General features: G+C 43.7%; 1 protein-coding gene across 1 annotated transcript in view; it reads left to right on the top strand.

The window, feature by feature from the left end:
* The first annotated feature begins 203 nt into the window (after nt 1-203).
* The window catches only part of LOC110498672 (FH2 domain-containing protein 1-like), a 39,790-nt gene continuing 24,923 nt past the window's right edge, over nt 204-15,070 (top strand). Inside the window, exons 1-2 of the mRNA XM_021575316.3 lie at nt 204-842; nt 11,006-11,067. Of these exons, the coding sequence (XP_021430991.3) occupies nt 333-842; nt 11,006-11,067 (572 nt within the window). The 5' untranslated portion in view covers nt 204-332. The remainder of the gene's footprint in view (nt 843-11,005; nt 11,068-15,070) is intronic.

Consider the following 15,070-nt stretch of genomic DNA (forward strand, 5'->3'; position numbering starts at 1 on the left):
GGCGGTTCCCCCAACTACGACCTCCACAGAATGCTCCAGAACCCTATCAAGGCCCAGTTTGGAGTGATGGTATGCGGGCAGCAAGATGGAGACAGACGGAATCAGAGAGCATGCTAACATCGCCGTGACTAGACTAGCCGTGACTTAGTAGTTTATCAGTGTATCATTTCTTCGACATACCTGAATAACTTGAGTAACTTGAGTTGAAGTTGCATGAAAGGTTGTTAGTTGATTGGGCTACTTCAAACTCTTGAGAGCGAAATTGAGGGCATAGAGAATTTGACGCAGTGGCCTCTCAGGACTAGGCCCCACCCCAGCCCCACGCTAGTGTGATGCATGTTATGAGCAGCTCGTCGCTGACCAATGAGACAGAGAACTGCAGCAGCGAGTGCAGCAGCAGCGCCACCAGCACCACCTCCCCAATGTTGGGCCACATCCCCTCCGCTTCTACTCTCCCCTCTCCCTTCCCCAATGAACACCCCCTGCACCCTACCACACTACCCCACCACTACACCCCACCGCCACCACCACCCCTGCCCCCGAACACACCTCCTCCTCCTCCCCCACCACCAACCTCCCTCTCCAGCCACGGTGTGTGGAAGAAGCGGCAGGTGCGGAGCTTTTTCTGGAAGCCCATCCCAGAGGAGAAGGTGCGGGGGCAGCCCAACATCTGGACCATGGCGGTGCGCTGCCAGCAGCAGTACCAGATCGATGTGCGCTCCGTGGAGGAGCTGTTCGGCCAGCCGGAGGAAGTGCAGGGCCGAGGGTGTGTGCCCGCCACCAGTGGATCCTCCTCAGCCCGCATCACCCGGTCCAGGTCCTTCAAGGAGAACAAGGACAAGGTGAGTCTGACTGGGTGGATTGTGAATGGTGGATTAGAATACACCCTGACCTGTTTTTGTTTTACTGGTGGAATTACAGGACAGAAGAGTGCTGGTAGGTCCCCTTCACTAGAAAAAGATGTTAGCAGTATACTGTGCTTAACAAAGAGTTTTTGGTTTGCGCTAACATGACTAAGATTGACTGGTTGGTATGGCAGTTTACTCTGTATTAAAAACAATAAAACGAAACAGAAATTGACAACAACAAGAACAGTGTAGACAGACAGTATATACTGTACCTGAACCTGAACTCAAAGGTTATTCTTGGAAGTCACTGTAATCACAGAACACAAGCTAACACAACCACTTCTCAGCACAGCACAATCAGCCTCGTCTCGAGGGATGGAAATAACACTACCAATACAAAAGCCAATTGTAATGGCATGCGTATCTGGAAACAGGAAACACGTCGATGGTGAGCGTAGGGTAAATCATTGTATACCCCTGAAAAAGGCTCTGGACAAACTGTAAATCTATGCCCACATGAGGCTTAGTGAAGCTTATGTCACAGTTTGACAGTCTTTTTTTTTTACCTTTATTTAACTAGGCAAGTCAGTTCTTAAAATTCTTATTTTCAATGACGGCCTAGGAACTGCCTGTTCCAGGGCAGAACGACAGATTGTCAGCTTTGTCAGCTCGGGGGTTTGAACTTACTAGTCCAACACTCTAACCACTAGGCTACCCTGCCGCCCCTGAGCAACCTGGAGGGAATACTGGCTGTTATTTCACAACCCCTATTCCTCAAGGGACTCCAAATATAACAACATGCTACGCACTTCTCCTGAGAGCCCTGTGATTGTACGTAGGATATACAGTGCCTTCAGAAAGTAATCACACCCCTTGACTTTTTCCACATTTTGTTGTTACAGCCTGAATGTATTAAATTGAGGTTGTCACTGACCTACACACAATACCCCATAATGTCCAATTGGATTTACATTTTTAGAAATGTTTAAACATTTATAAAAAATGACAAGCTGAAATATCTTGAGTCAATAAGTATTCAACCCCTTTGTTATGGCAAGCCTAAATAAATTCAGGAGTAGAAATGTGCTTAACAAGTCACATAATAAGTTGCATGGACTCACTCTGTGTGCAATATTAGTGTTTAACATGATTTTTGAATGACTACCTCATCTCTGTACCCCAAACATGTAATTAATTATCTGTAAGGTCCCTTAGTCAAGTATTGAATTTCAAACGCAGATTCAACCACAGAGATCATGGAGGGTTTCCAAATGCCTTGCAAAAAAATACACCTATTGGTAGATGGATAAAAATGGTGTATCAATACACCCAGTCACTACAAAGATACAGACGTCCTTCCTGACTCAGTTGCCAGAGAGGAAGCAAACCGCTCTGGGATTTCACCACGGTGACTTTAAAACAGTTAAAGAGTTTAATGGCTGAGATAGAAGAAAACTGAGGATGGATCATCAACATTGTAGTTACTCCACAATTGTCAGCGATTATGTGCAGAGATGTAGCGGAGTCAGGTGCAGAACACCATCCGAACAAGGAGAATGGGTGACTTCGGCGGAGGTCGTGACAACAATACTACATCAAATCATGCTTTATTTATACAGCACATTTCAGACGTGGAATGCAACATAATGTGCTTTACAGGGAAAAAACAAATAACAAACAATGAAATTAAATGCTGAAATATTTACTACACAATATCATAAAAAACTAAAGAATTTGTAACGGTTTTCTTTATGAGAAGGAGAGTCGGACCAAAATGCAGCGTGTAGATTGCAATCCATGTTTTAATGAACAAACGTAAAACACGAATCAATGCAAACACTACAAAATAAAGAACGTGATGAACGTAACGAAAACCTAAAACAGCCTATCTGGTGAAAAACACATAGACAGGAACAATCACCCACAAACACACAGTGAAACCCAGGCTACCTAAATATGGTTCCCAATCAGAGACAATGACGAACACCTGCCTCTGACTGAGAACCATATCAGGCTGAACATAGAAATAGACAAACAAGACATGAAACATAGAATGCCCACTCAGATCACACCCTGACCAATCAAAACATAGAAAATACAAAGTAAACTATGGTCAGGGCGTGACAGTACCCCCCCCCCCCCAAGGTGCGGACTCCGGCCGCAAAACCTGAACCTATAGGGGAGGGTCTGGGTGGGCATCTGTCCGCGGTGGCGGCTCTGGCGCTGGACGTGGACCCCACTCCATGACAGTTTTAATCCCCCTCCTAAACGTCCCTAAATAGGTTACCCACCACAATGATAACATGGGACAGAGGGACAGCTCGGGACAGAGGTAACTCGGGACAGATGGGTAGCTCAGCACTGAGAGGAAGCTCAGCACTGAGAAGAAGCTCAGCACTGAGAAGAAGCCCAGGCAGGTAGTAGAAACTACCAGAACCTGGCTGGCTGGCGGTTTCAGCAGATCCTGGTCGACTAGCAGATCTGGGAGAATCTGGTCGACTGGCGGATCTGGGAGAATCTGGTCGACTGGCGGATCTGGGAGAATCTGGTCGACTGGCGGATCTGGGAGAATCTGGTCGACTGGCGGATCTGGGAGAATCTGGACGACTGGCAGATCTGGGAGAGTCTGGACGACTGGCAGATCTGGAAGAGTCTGGACGACTGGCAGATCTGGAAGAGTCTGGTCGACTGGCAGATCTGGAAGAGTCTGGTCGACTGGCAGCTCTGGCTGCTCCATGCTGACTGGCTGCTCCATGATGACTGGCAGCTCTGGCTGCTCCATGCTAACTGGCTGCTCCATGCTGACTGGCAGCTCTGGCTGCTCCATGCTGACTGGCTGCTCCATGCTGACTGGCAGCTCTGGCTGCTCCATGCTGACTGGCTGCTCCATGCTGACTGGCAGCTCTGGCTGCTCCATGCTGACTGGCTGCTCTGGCTGCTCCATGCTGACTGGCTGCTCCATGCTGACTGGCTGCTCCATGCTGACTGGCGGCCCTGGCTGCTCCATGCTGACTGGCGGCCCTGGCTGCTCCATGCTGACTGGCGGCCCTGGCTGCTCCATACTGACTGGCGGCCCTGGCTGCTCCATGCTAACTGGCAGCTCTGGCGGCTCCTTGCAGACTGGCAGCTCTGGCGGCTCCTTGCAGACTGGCAGCTCTGGCGGCTCCTTGCAGACTGGCAGCTTTGGCGGCATCCTGCAGACAGGCAGCTCTGGCAGCTCCTTGCAGACTGGCAGCTCCTTGCAGACTGGCAGCTCCTTGCAGACTGGCAGCTCTATGCTAACTGGCAGCTCTATGCAAACTGGCAGCTCTATGCAAACTGGCAGCTCTATGCAAACTGGCAGCTCTATGCAAACTGGCAGCTCTATGCAAACTGGCAGCTCTTTGCAAACTGGCAGCTCTTTGCAAACTGGCAGTTCTGAACAGGCGGGAGACTCCGGCAGCGCCGTAGAGAAGGAAGGCTCTAACAGCGCTAAACAGGCGGGAGACTCCGACAGCGCTGGAGAGGAGGAGGGCTCCGACAGCGCTGGACAGGCGAGGCGCACTGTAGGCCTGATGCGTGGTGCTGGCACTGGTGGTACTGGGCCGAGGACACGCACAGGAAGCCTGGTGCGGGGAGCTGCTACCGGAGGGCTGGGGTGTGGAGGTGGTACTGGAAAAACCGGACCGTGCAGGCGCACTGGAGCTCTTGAGCACCGAGCCTGCCCAACCTTACCTGGTTGAATGCTCACGGTCGCCCTGCCAGTGCGGCGAGGTGGAATAGCCCGCACTGGACTATGCAGGCGAACCGGAGACACCGAGCGCAAGGCTGGTGCCATGTAAACCGGCCCAAGGAGACGCACTGGGGACCAGCTGCGTAGAGCCGGCTTCATGGCATTAGGCTCGACGCTCAATCTAGCCCGGCAGACACGCGGAGCTGGAATATACCGCACCCGGCTATGCACCCGCACTGGAGACACCGTGCGCACCACTGCATAACACGGTGCCTGTCCGGTCTCTCTAGCCCCCCGGTAAGCACAGGGAGTCTGCCCAGGTCTCCTACCTGGCATAGCCATACTCCCTGTTATCCCCCCCCCAAGAAATTTTTGGGGCTGCCTCTCAGGCTTCCATCCGCGTCGCCGTGCTGCCTTCTCATACCAGCGCCTCTCTGCTTTCACCGCCTCCATTCTACGATAACCTTCCTCGCACTGCTCCAGCGAATCCCAGGCGGGCTCCGGCACTCTCCCTGGGTCGGCCGCCCACCTGTCGATCTCCTCCCAAGAAGTATACTCCATACTGTACTCCTCCTTGGGCTGTTCCTGTTGTTTCTTCTCCCGCTGCACCTTAGTGCGGCTACACTCCCCTGGTTTAGCCCAGGGTCCTCTCCCGTCGAGGATTTCCTCCCATGTCCAGAAATCCTTATTGCGCATCTCCTCGCGCTGCTCCTGCCTGTTGACACGCTGCTTGGTCCTTTTGTGGTGGGTGATTCTGTAATGGTTTTCTTTATGAGAAGGAGAGTCGGACCAAAATGCAGCGTGTAGATTGCGATCCATGTTTTAATGAACAAACGTAAAACACGAATCAATGCAAACACTACAAAATAAAGAACGTGATGAACGTAACGAAAACCTAAAACAGCCTATCTGGTGAAAAACACATAGACAGGAACAATCACCCACAAACACACAGTGAAACCCAGGCTACCTAAATATGGTTCCCAATCAGAGACAATGACGAACACCTGCCTCTGACTGAGAACCATATCAGGCTGAACATAGAAATAGACAAACAAGACATGAAACATAGAATGCCCACTCAGATCACACCCTGACCAATCAAAACATAGAAAATACAAAGTAAACTATGGTCAGGGCGTGACAGAATTACAGAAGCCGAACAACTAAAAAGCACCCTAAGGAAAAGCAAAGCTAAAAAGGTGTGTTTTAAGATCTGTGTTTTAAATATGTGTACAGTTTCGGCCCCCTTAAGGTTCTCTGGCAGGCTATTCCAGAGGATGGGGGCATAATAACTAAAGGCTGCCTCTACATACTTCTTGGTCCTAGGCTTCGGATAGCTATAATACCAAAGTACATGAGGAACCTAATTGACAGAGTGAAAGGAAGGAAACCTGTACGTAATAACAAATATTCAAATATTCTAAAACATGTAATGCATGTAAGGCACTAAAGTAATGCTGCAAAAAATCTGGAAAAGCAATTAACTTTCTGATTTCCATCAGACACTGGGAGACGAGATTCCCCTTTCAGCAGGACAATAACCTAAAATACAAGACCAAATCTACACTGGAGTTGCTTACCAAGAAGACAGTGCATGTTCCTGAGTTTTGATTAAAATCTACTTGAAAATCTATGGCAAGACCTGAAAAAGGTTGTCTAGCAATGATCAACAACCAATTTGACAGAGCTTGAAGAATTTTGAAAAGAATAATGGAGAAATTTTGCAAAATCCAGGTGTGGAAAGCTCTTAGAGACCAACCTAGAAAGATTCACTACAAAGATTCACAGCTGTAATCGCTGCCAAAGGTGCTTCTACAAAGTATTGATGCAGAGGTGTGAATAAATTTGATATTTATGTATTTAATTTCCAATCCATTTGCAAAAATATTTTAAAACATGTTTTCACTTTTTTTATGGGGTGTTGTGTGTAGATGGCTGAGAGATTATTATAATTGTTTTTATTTTTATAAATGTTGAATTCAGGCTGTAACGCAAAAAAATGTGGAATAAGTCAAGGGGTATGAATGCGTTCTGAAGGCACTGTGGATACAGAAACAATAGCATCACAAATGCCAGCATTTGTGGTGCTGTACCTTAAAGGGATACTTTGCGATTGAAGCCCATTATATACATGCAATGAAGTCCATTACATACATGCACTTTCTCAGAACTCGTGGATACCATTTTTATGTCTCAGTGTCCAGTATGAAGGAAGTTAAAGGTAGTTTCGCAAGCCAATGCAAACTAGCATTAACGCAATAACTGGAAGTCATAGGCATTATGAAGGTATTTCTATGACATATTTTATTGTTTTATGCAGTTCCTTTGTCAGGGACCATGTGCAAATAAAACATACATCTCTGAGACTGCAATCTAATGCATTGTACTAGCTCATTGTGGCAGCATTGTACAGCAAATGTTCATCACCAGACCCTGGGCAGGTGTACAATAAAAAACATTCATCGGAATTCTTCTGGCTGGCATCTGTCACCATCTGTGGCACCAGTTACTAACCAAACCTCAATGTTGCACAACTGTCCGTGATTGGGAGTCCCATAGGACGGTGCACAATTGGCCCAGCGCCATCTGGGTTTGGCCGGTGTAGGCCGTCATTGTAAATAAGAATTTATTCTTAACTGACTTGCCTAGTTAAATAACAAAAATGTTAATACAAAATCAATTCCTAAAAGGAAGTATGCCCTATTTTGCTTTTAACACAATCGCTCTGCCGTATGCTAGTGTAAATAGTGATGATGGCTTGATAAAAAACATATTTTGATTTGTTTTTCACCCTTTTTTCAACTTTTCTTCCCAATGCACTTTTTCGGCATCATGATGTCCCAATAAATCATCTCTATTTTTGCATTTAAACCTCAGTTTTGGATTTGTCCACTTTTTCGAAAGTGTGCGGGTCTCCATCTCTCCTATTCTTATTTTGAAATCTTTTCAAATACTTGAGGCAGTCGAATGTAGCTCTTATAGAGTTTCAACTAAAAGGCAACTATTTTCTTTGATATTCAAATACAGGCCTCAGAAAAACAAATAATATTTGAAAAATATATATTTATTTGAAGGCTGTCAAATATTTGATGAAGAACCGAAAACGCTCACCCCATTGCTATGCAATTAAAATGCAATGACCGAAGTATTAAGTCACATGCTAATAAAATGTTTCTCCAAAAGTAACTACAGTTTTATTACACAGGTACAGTTTAATGTTAAGTGTTACTGAGAATGCTAACAGTAACGAAATATGGCTATTAAGTGTCGAAAGGAAACTAAATATCCAAAAAGCTGCCGTCTTGAATCAACTATAGCCAAGGTAAGTCTAAAATCATGTTATATTCAGGGGACCCCTGCACTATATTTGATTATATTTGATTTTTTTTTTTCGTTTTTGGACATAAAAGGCTGTAAAATCACCCGGAAATCAGCTCAAAGTGATTTTAATGTAGGAAATCGGTTCCCAAGTATTCCCACGAATAAATTATAAATTTAGAGGCATACGTGATCGTATCTCAATGTAATCAAGGTTTGGAATGATTCTATTTTTGTCAAATACTACAGTTGAAGTCGGATGTTTACATACACTAAGGTTGGAGTCATGAAAACTAGTTTTTCAACCACTCCAACAATTTTTGTTAACAAACTATAGTTTTGGCAAGTCGGTTCGAACATCTACTTTGTGCATGACGCAAGTAATTTTTCCAACAATTGTTTACAGACAGATTAGTTCACTTGTAATTCACTGGATCACAAATCCAGTGGGTCAGAAGTTTACATACACTAAGTTGACTGTGCCTTTAAGCAGCTTGGAAAGTTCCAGAAAATGAGGTCATGGCTTTAGAAGCTTCTGATAGGCTAATTGACTATTTGAATCAATTGGAGGTGTACCTGTGGATGTATTTCAAGGTCTACCTTCAAACTCAGTGCCTCTTTGCTTGACATCATGGGAAAATCAAAAGAAATCAGCCCAAATATTGTAGACCTCCACAAGTCTGGTTCATCCTTGGGAGCAATTGCCTGAAGGTACCACATTCATCTGTATAAACAATAGTACGCAAGTATAAACACCATGGGACCACGCAGCCATCATACCGCTCAGGAAGGAGACACGTTCTGTCTCCTAGAGATGAACGTACTTTGGTGCGAAAAGTGCAAATCAATCCCAGAACAACAGCAAAGGACCTTGTGAAGATGCTGGAGGATAACAGGTACAAAAGTATCTATATCCACAGTAAAACGAGTCCTATATCGACATAACCTGAAAGGCCACTCAGCAAGGAAGAAACCACTGCTCCAAAACCACCATTAAAAGCCAGACTACAGTTTAAACATGGGGACAAAGATTACGCACCAGGAGGGACTGGTGCACTTCACAAAATAGATGGCATCATGAGAAGGGAAAATGATGTGGCTATATTGAAGCAACATCTCATGACATCAGTCAAGTTAATGCTTGGATGCAAATGGGTCTTCCAAATGGACAATGACCCCAAGCATACTTCCAAATTTGTGGCAAAATAGCTCAAGGACAATAAGGTCAAGGTTTTGGAGTGGCGATCACATAGCCCTGACCTCAACCCTATAGAAAATTTGTTGGCAGAACTGAAAAAGCATGTGCGAGCTAAGGAGGCTTACAAACCTGACTTCGTTACACCAGCTCTTTCCGGAGGAATGGGCCAAAATTCACCCAACTTATTGTGGGAATCTTGTGGAAGTCAACCCGAAACGTTTGACCCAAGTTAAACAATTTATAGGCAACGCTATCAAATACTAATTGCGTATATGTAAACTTCTGACCCACTAGAAATGTGATGAAAGAAATAAAATCAGAAAAAATCATTCTCTCTACTATTATTCTGACATTTCACATTCTTAAAATAAAATGGTGACCCTAAATGACCTAAGACGGTGAATTGTTACTAGGATTTTTACTAGGATTAAATGGCAGGAATTGTGAAAAACTGAGTTTACATACACCTTAGCCAAATAAATTTAATCTTCCTACTTCAGCTTTATATCAGTTTGGGATTCGTGCAGTCAAAATGTGCAGTGTACAAATTATTTATAAATATGTTCCGGTCTCACGACCATCTGCTCAAGGAAATATTGTCTCACGGCTGAATGTAATTGGGGAACCCTGGAATAGTATGTTTGAAACAAGAATACTTCCCCTCCGATGGAAAAATAGTTTTGAAGTTGCTTTTGCCTATCATCCAAATTGCTGTTTGCAATGATTGCAATGGCTTTTAATTTTTCTGTTGTATTTTCAGGTATCATACAATTTATTGCAGCTTTCAACTGTTTCAGTGGCACCTATTGTTCACCTAATACCTTTTTTGCACTATTGGTTAGAGCCTGTAAGTAAGCATTTCACTCTAAGGTCTATTACACCTGTTGTATTCGGCACACGTGACAAATAAACTTTGATTTGATGTTGAAAGAGTCATACTTATCTGTACAAAATATAATTTATTTTTGTTTGACTTGATTATGTACACCTGAGGCAATGGACATTCAGGAGAACGGACATTTACAGAATGCTCAGATATACATCTATTGTGTGGATCAAATATGACTGTCAGATAAATTGGAAGAGAATAGGAAATTGTGTTCTATTCATTCTATTTTTTATCTTCAAAATGTAGTTCCAGATACAACCCAGATACAAGGCGAGCCAATCTAATAGTTTCGGAAAAGTAGTCACTTCCTGAGATCTATATAAAAAAACGTACCGGTAGTTGCTTAAAAAATAGTACTTTTTTATCATCTTCACCCCCTATTGTTTTAACTATAGTTATCCCAGGTCTGGAAGAGTTGCAGAGTTAATTGAAAATAATACCATTGTTGGTTAGTTGTTATTTTTTTCATTAACTAGGCAATTTGCTCTTGATCCATATGCTCTATCCACTTGAAACTTGTGGACAATATGGACACAGATATAAACCATTATTATACATAAATACAGTTTTTAAAAGTTATTCAAGTGCAAAATTACTACCGTACACCGTTCAAAGGTGCTTATGTTTTGTGTCTTGCCCATTCACCCTCTGAATGGCACACATACCCAATCCATCAATAACTTTTCTCCTTTTCTTCATCTACACTGATTTAACAAGTGACATCAATAAGGGATCATATTGTTCACCTGGAATCACCTGGTCAGTCTATGTAATGGAAAGAGCATGTGTTTTGTGTACTCATTGTAGATAGTCACCTGTTACGTACCAACATTATTGATCCCGGTAACATTGGTAAATTACCTTTGCAACCCTAATCTCGCATCACAATCATTCCCACATGATCCAAAATCATTCCCACATGATCCCACATGATCATGATTCCCACATGATCCAATCATTCCCACATGATCCATCACAATCATTCCCACATGATCCACATGTACCGAATCGTGTTCTTCTCTTTCTACTGTTCTCAGATCAGCATTCTGGACTCCAAGCGGGGCATGAACGTGGGCATTTTCCTCAGGCAGTTCAAGAAGTAAGTCTTCCTCCGGTTTTGTTAGATTAGCTTACATAAAGCGGGGATAAAATTCCACCGATCGGCCTGAGGGAGAGAAACGAGACGCCTTGTGTGAAACACGACACCGTTGTGTAACTTGTTTTAAGTGGTAGCCTCCTTAGTCCGGCACGCTAGAGGATAAGGTCACGTGTGTGTGCATGTCGTAATTATGGTGTTTGCTGTATTTACATTTTAGTCATTAAGTGGGTTAATTTGGGTTAAGTGCCTTGCTCAAGGCACATCAGCAGATTTTTCACCTAGTCAGCTTGGGGATTCAAACCAGCAACGTTTTGATTCCTGGCCTATCTCTCTAACCGCTAGGCTACCTGCCGCCCCTTTAGAGTTGTCAATCTGTTAGGGTAGTGGTTCTTAACCCTGGTCCTGAGGATCCAAAGGCGTGCACTTTTTTTTTTGCCACAGCACTACACACCTGATTCAAATCATCAAAGCTTGATGATGAGTTGATTTTGCTTAGGCAAAAAACTAAATTTGCACCCCTTTGGGTCCCCAGGACCAGGATTGACAACCACTGGTTTAGGGTATTTCAATAGAGGGGCGAGGCAAATTACAGTACAACTAGTTTGTACTGTCTGTGCCTGTTGCGTTTGTTGTTCACAGCATGACATACAGTGCCTTGCAAAAGTATTCATCCCCCTTGGCATTTTTCCTATTTTGTTGCATTACAACCTGTAATTTAAATGGATTTTTATTTGGATTTCATGTAATGGACATACATAAAATAGTCCAAATTGGTGAAGTGAAATGTAAAAAAGGGGCACCACCAAGCAGGCGACACCATGAAGACCAAGGAGCTCTCCAAACAGGTCAGGGACAAAGTTGTGGAGAAGTACAGATCAGGGTTGGGTTATAAAAAAATATCTGAAACTTTGAACATCCAACGTCGCACCATTAAATCCATTATTAAAACATTTAAAGAATATGGCACCACAACAAACCTGCGAAGAGAGGGCCGCCCACCAAAACTCACAGACCAGGCAAGGAGGGCATTAATCAGAGAGGCAACAAAGAGACCAAAGATAACCCTGAAGGAGCTGCAAGCTCCACAGCGGAGATTGGAGTATCTGTCCATAGGACCACTTTAAGCCGTACACTCCACAGAGCTGGCCTTTACGGAAGAGTGGCCAGAAAAAAAGCCATTGCTTAAAGTAAACAATAAGCAATCATGTTTGGTGTTCGCCAAAAGGCATGTGAGAGACTCCCCAAACATATGGAAGAAGGTACTATGGTCAGACTAAAATAAATAAAAAATGGCCATCAAGGAAAACGCATCACCCCGAGAATACCATCTCAACAGTGAAGCTTGGTGGTGGCACCATCATGCTGTGGGGATGTTTTTCCATGCTTTTTCCATGCTTTATGCAGTAGCAGTTTTAATGAAAAACCCCTAGAATTGGTTTTCTAATCAAAGTATTTCTCTATCCAGCCCGACTGGGCATTTACTGTATTATTCAGTGTGTGTGTGACTGGCAGTGCTCTCCTCAGCTCAGACACACAGTTAATAAGTATGGCGTGGAAACATGACGGCCTGCAGAAGAAGTACAGTCTGGTCTTACCGCATCGCTGTCTGTGCATGTCCTTCCAAGGCTCCTGCAAAGTTGTTTTATGTAAAAAAATATATAATTTCTTTGGACAAATTCCTACATATTAGGAATATTAGTATTGGCACTGAAGATATCTGCGCAGAAAGAGCAATGCACGGCATACAATACACACTCACATATACACACGGACACATACATACATGCAGGCGCGCGCACACACACACACACACACACAAAGTACAGAGAGGGTTTTAGGAACATCACAAAACTGACCCTCAGATTATCTGGGTTGATAGTCTAGGAGAAAACGTCCACATTGTTCAAATCAAATCACCAATCAAATTTTATTGGTCACATACACATGGTTAGCAGATGTTATTGTGAGTGTAGTGAAATGCTTGTGCTTCTAGATCCGACAGTGCAGCAGTATCTAACAGGTAATATCTAACAATTCCACAACAAAACCTAATACACACAATCTAGTAAAGAAATGGGATGAGAATATATACAGTAAGTATAGAATATATGGATGAGCAGTGACAGAGCGGCTAAGATGCAATAGACAGTAGAGAATAGATAGTGAAGGACACAGTATACAGTATACAGTGGGGCAAAAAAGTATTTAATCAGCCACCAATTGTGCAAGTTCTCCCACTTAAAAAGATGAGAGAGGCCTGTAATTTTCATCATAATTTTCATCATACTTCAACTATGACAGACAAAATGAGAAAAAAAAATCTGAAAATCACATTGTAGGATTTTTTATGAATTTATTTGCAAATTATGGTGGAAAATAAGTATTTGGTCATCTACAAACAAGCAAGATTTCTGGCTCTCACAGACCTGTAACTTCTTCTTTAAGAGGCTCCTCTGTCCTCCACTGGTTACCTGTATTAATGGCACCTGTTTGAACTTGTTATCAGTATAAAATACACCTGTCCACAACCTCAAATAGTCACACTCCAAACTCCACGATGGCCAAGACCAAAGACCTGTCAAAGGACACCAGAAACAAAATTGTAGACCTGCACCAGGCTGGGAAGACTGAATCTGCAATAGGTAAGCAGCTTGTTTTGAAGAAATCAACTGTGGGAGCAATTATTAGGAAATGGAAGACATACAAGACCACTGATAATCTCCACGCAAGATCTCACCCCGTGGGGTGAAGATGATCACAAGAACGCCTAGCACCTAGTGAATGACCTGCAGAGAGCTGGGACCAAAGTAACAAAGCCTACCATCAGTAACACACTATGCCGCCAGGGACTCAAATCCTGCAGTGCCAGACGTGTCCCCCTCCTTAAACCAGTACATGTCCAGGCCCGTCTGAAGTTTGCTAGAGAGCATTTGGATGATCCAGAAGAAGATTGGGAGAATGTCATATGGTCAGATGAAACCAAAATATAACTTTTTGGTAAAAACTCAACTCGTCGTGTTTGGAGGACAAAGAATGCTGAGTTGCATCCAAAGAACACCATACCTACTGTGAAGCATGGGGGTGGAAACATCATGCTTTGGGGCTGTTTTTCTGCAAAGGGACCAGGACGACTGATCCGTGTAAAGGAAGAATGAATTTGGCCATGTATCGTGAGATTGAGTGAAAACCTTCCATCAGCAAGGGCATTGAAGATGAAACGTGGCTGGGTCTTTCAGCATGACAATGATCCCAAACACACCACCCGGGTAATGAAGGAGTGTTTTCGTAAGAAGCATTTCAAGGTCCTGGAGTGGCCTAGCCAGTCTCCAGATCTCAACCCCATAGAAAATCTTTGGAGGGAGTTGAAAGTCCGTGTTGCCCAGCAACAGCCCCAAAACATCATTGCTCTAGAGGAGATCTGCATGGAGGAATGGGCCAAAATACCAGCAACAGTGTGTGAAAACCTTGTGAAGACTTACAGAAATCGTTTGACCTCTGTCATTGCCAACAAAGGGTATATAACAAAGTATTGAGAAACTTTTGTTATTGACCAAATACTAATTTTCCACCACAATTTGCAAAAAAATTCATAAAAAATCCTACAATATGATTTTCTGGATTTTTTTTCTTCACATTTTGTCTGTCATAGATGAAGTGTACCTATGATGAAAATTACTGGCCTCTCTCATATTTTTAAGTGGGAGAACTTGCACAATTGGTGGCTGACTAAATACTTTTTTGCCCCACTGTACATATGAGATAAGTAATGCAAGATATGTAAACATTCTTCAAGTGGCATTATTAAAGTGACTAGTTTTCCATTTATTAAAGTAGCCAATGATATCAAGTCTGTAGGCAGGCAGCCGCCTCTCTGTGCTAGTGGTGGCTGTTTAACAATCTGATGGCCTTGAGATAGAAGCTGTTCTTCAATCTCTCTGTCCCAGCTTTGATGCACCTGTACTGACCTCACCTTCTGGATCGAAGCGGGGTGAACAGGCAGTGG

Source organism: Oncorhynchus mykiss, chromosome 19 (genome assembly GCF_057628025.1).
Source record: "Oncorhynchus mykiss isolate SJ-2025 chromosome 19, ASM5762802v1, whole genome shotgun sequence".
In the NCBI taxonomy this organism is placed as follows: domain Eukaryota; kingdom Metazoa; phylum Chordata; class Actinopteri; order Salmoniformes; family Salmonidae; genus Oncorhynchus; species Oncorhynchus mykiss.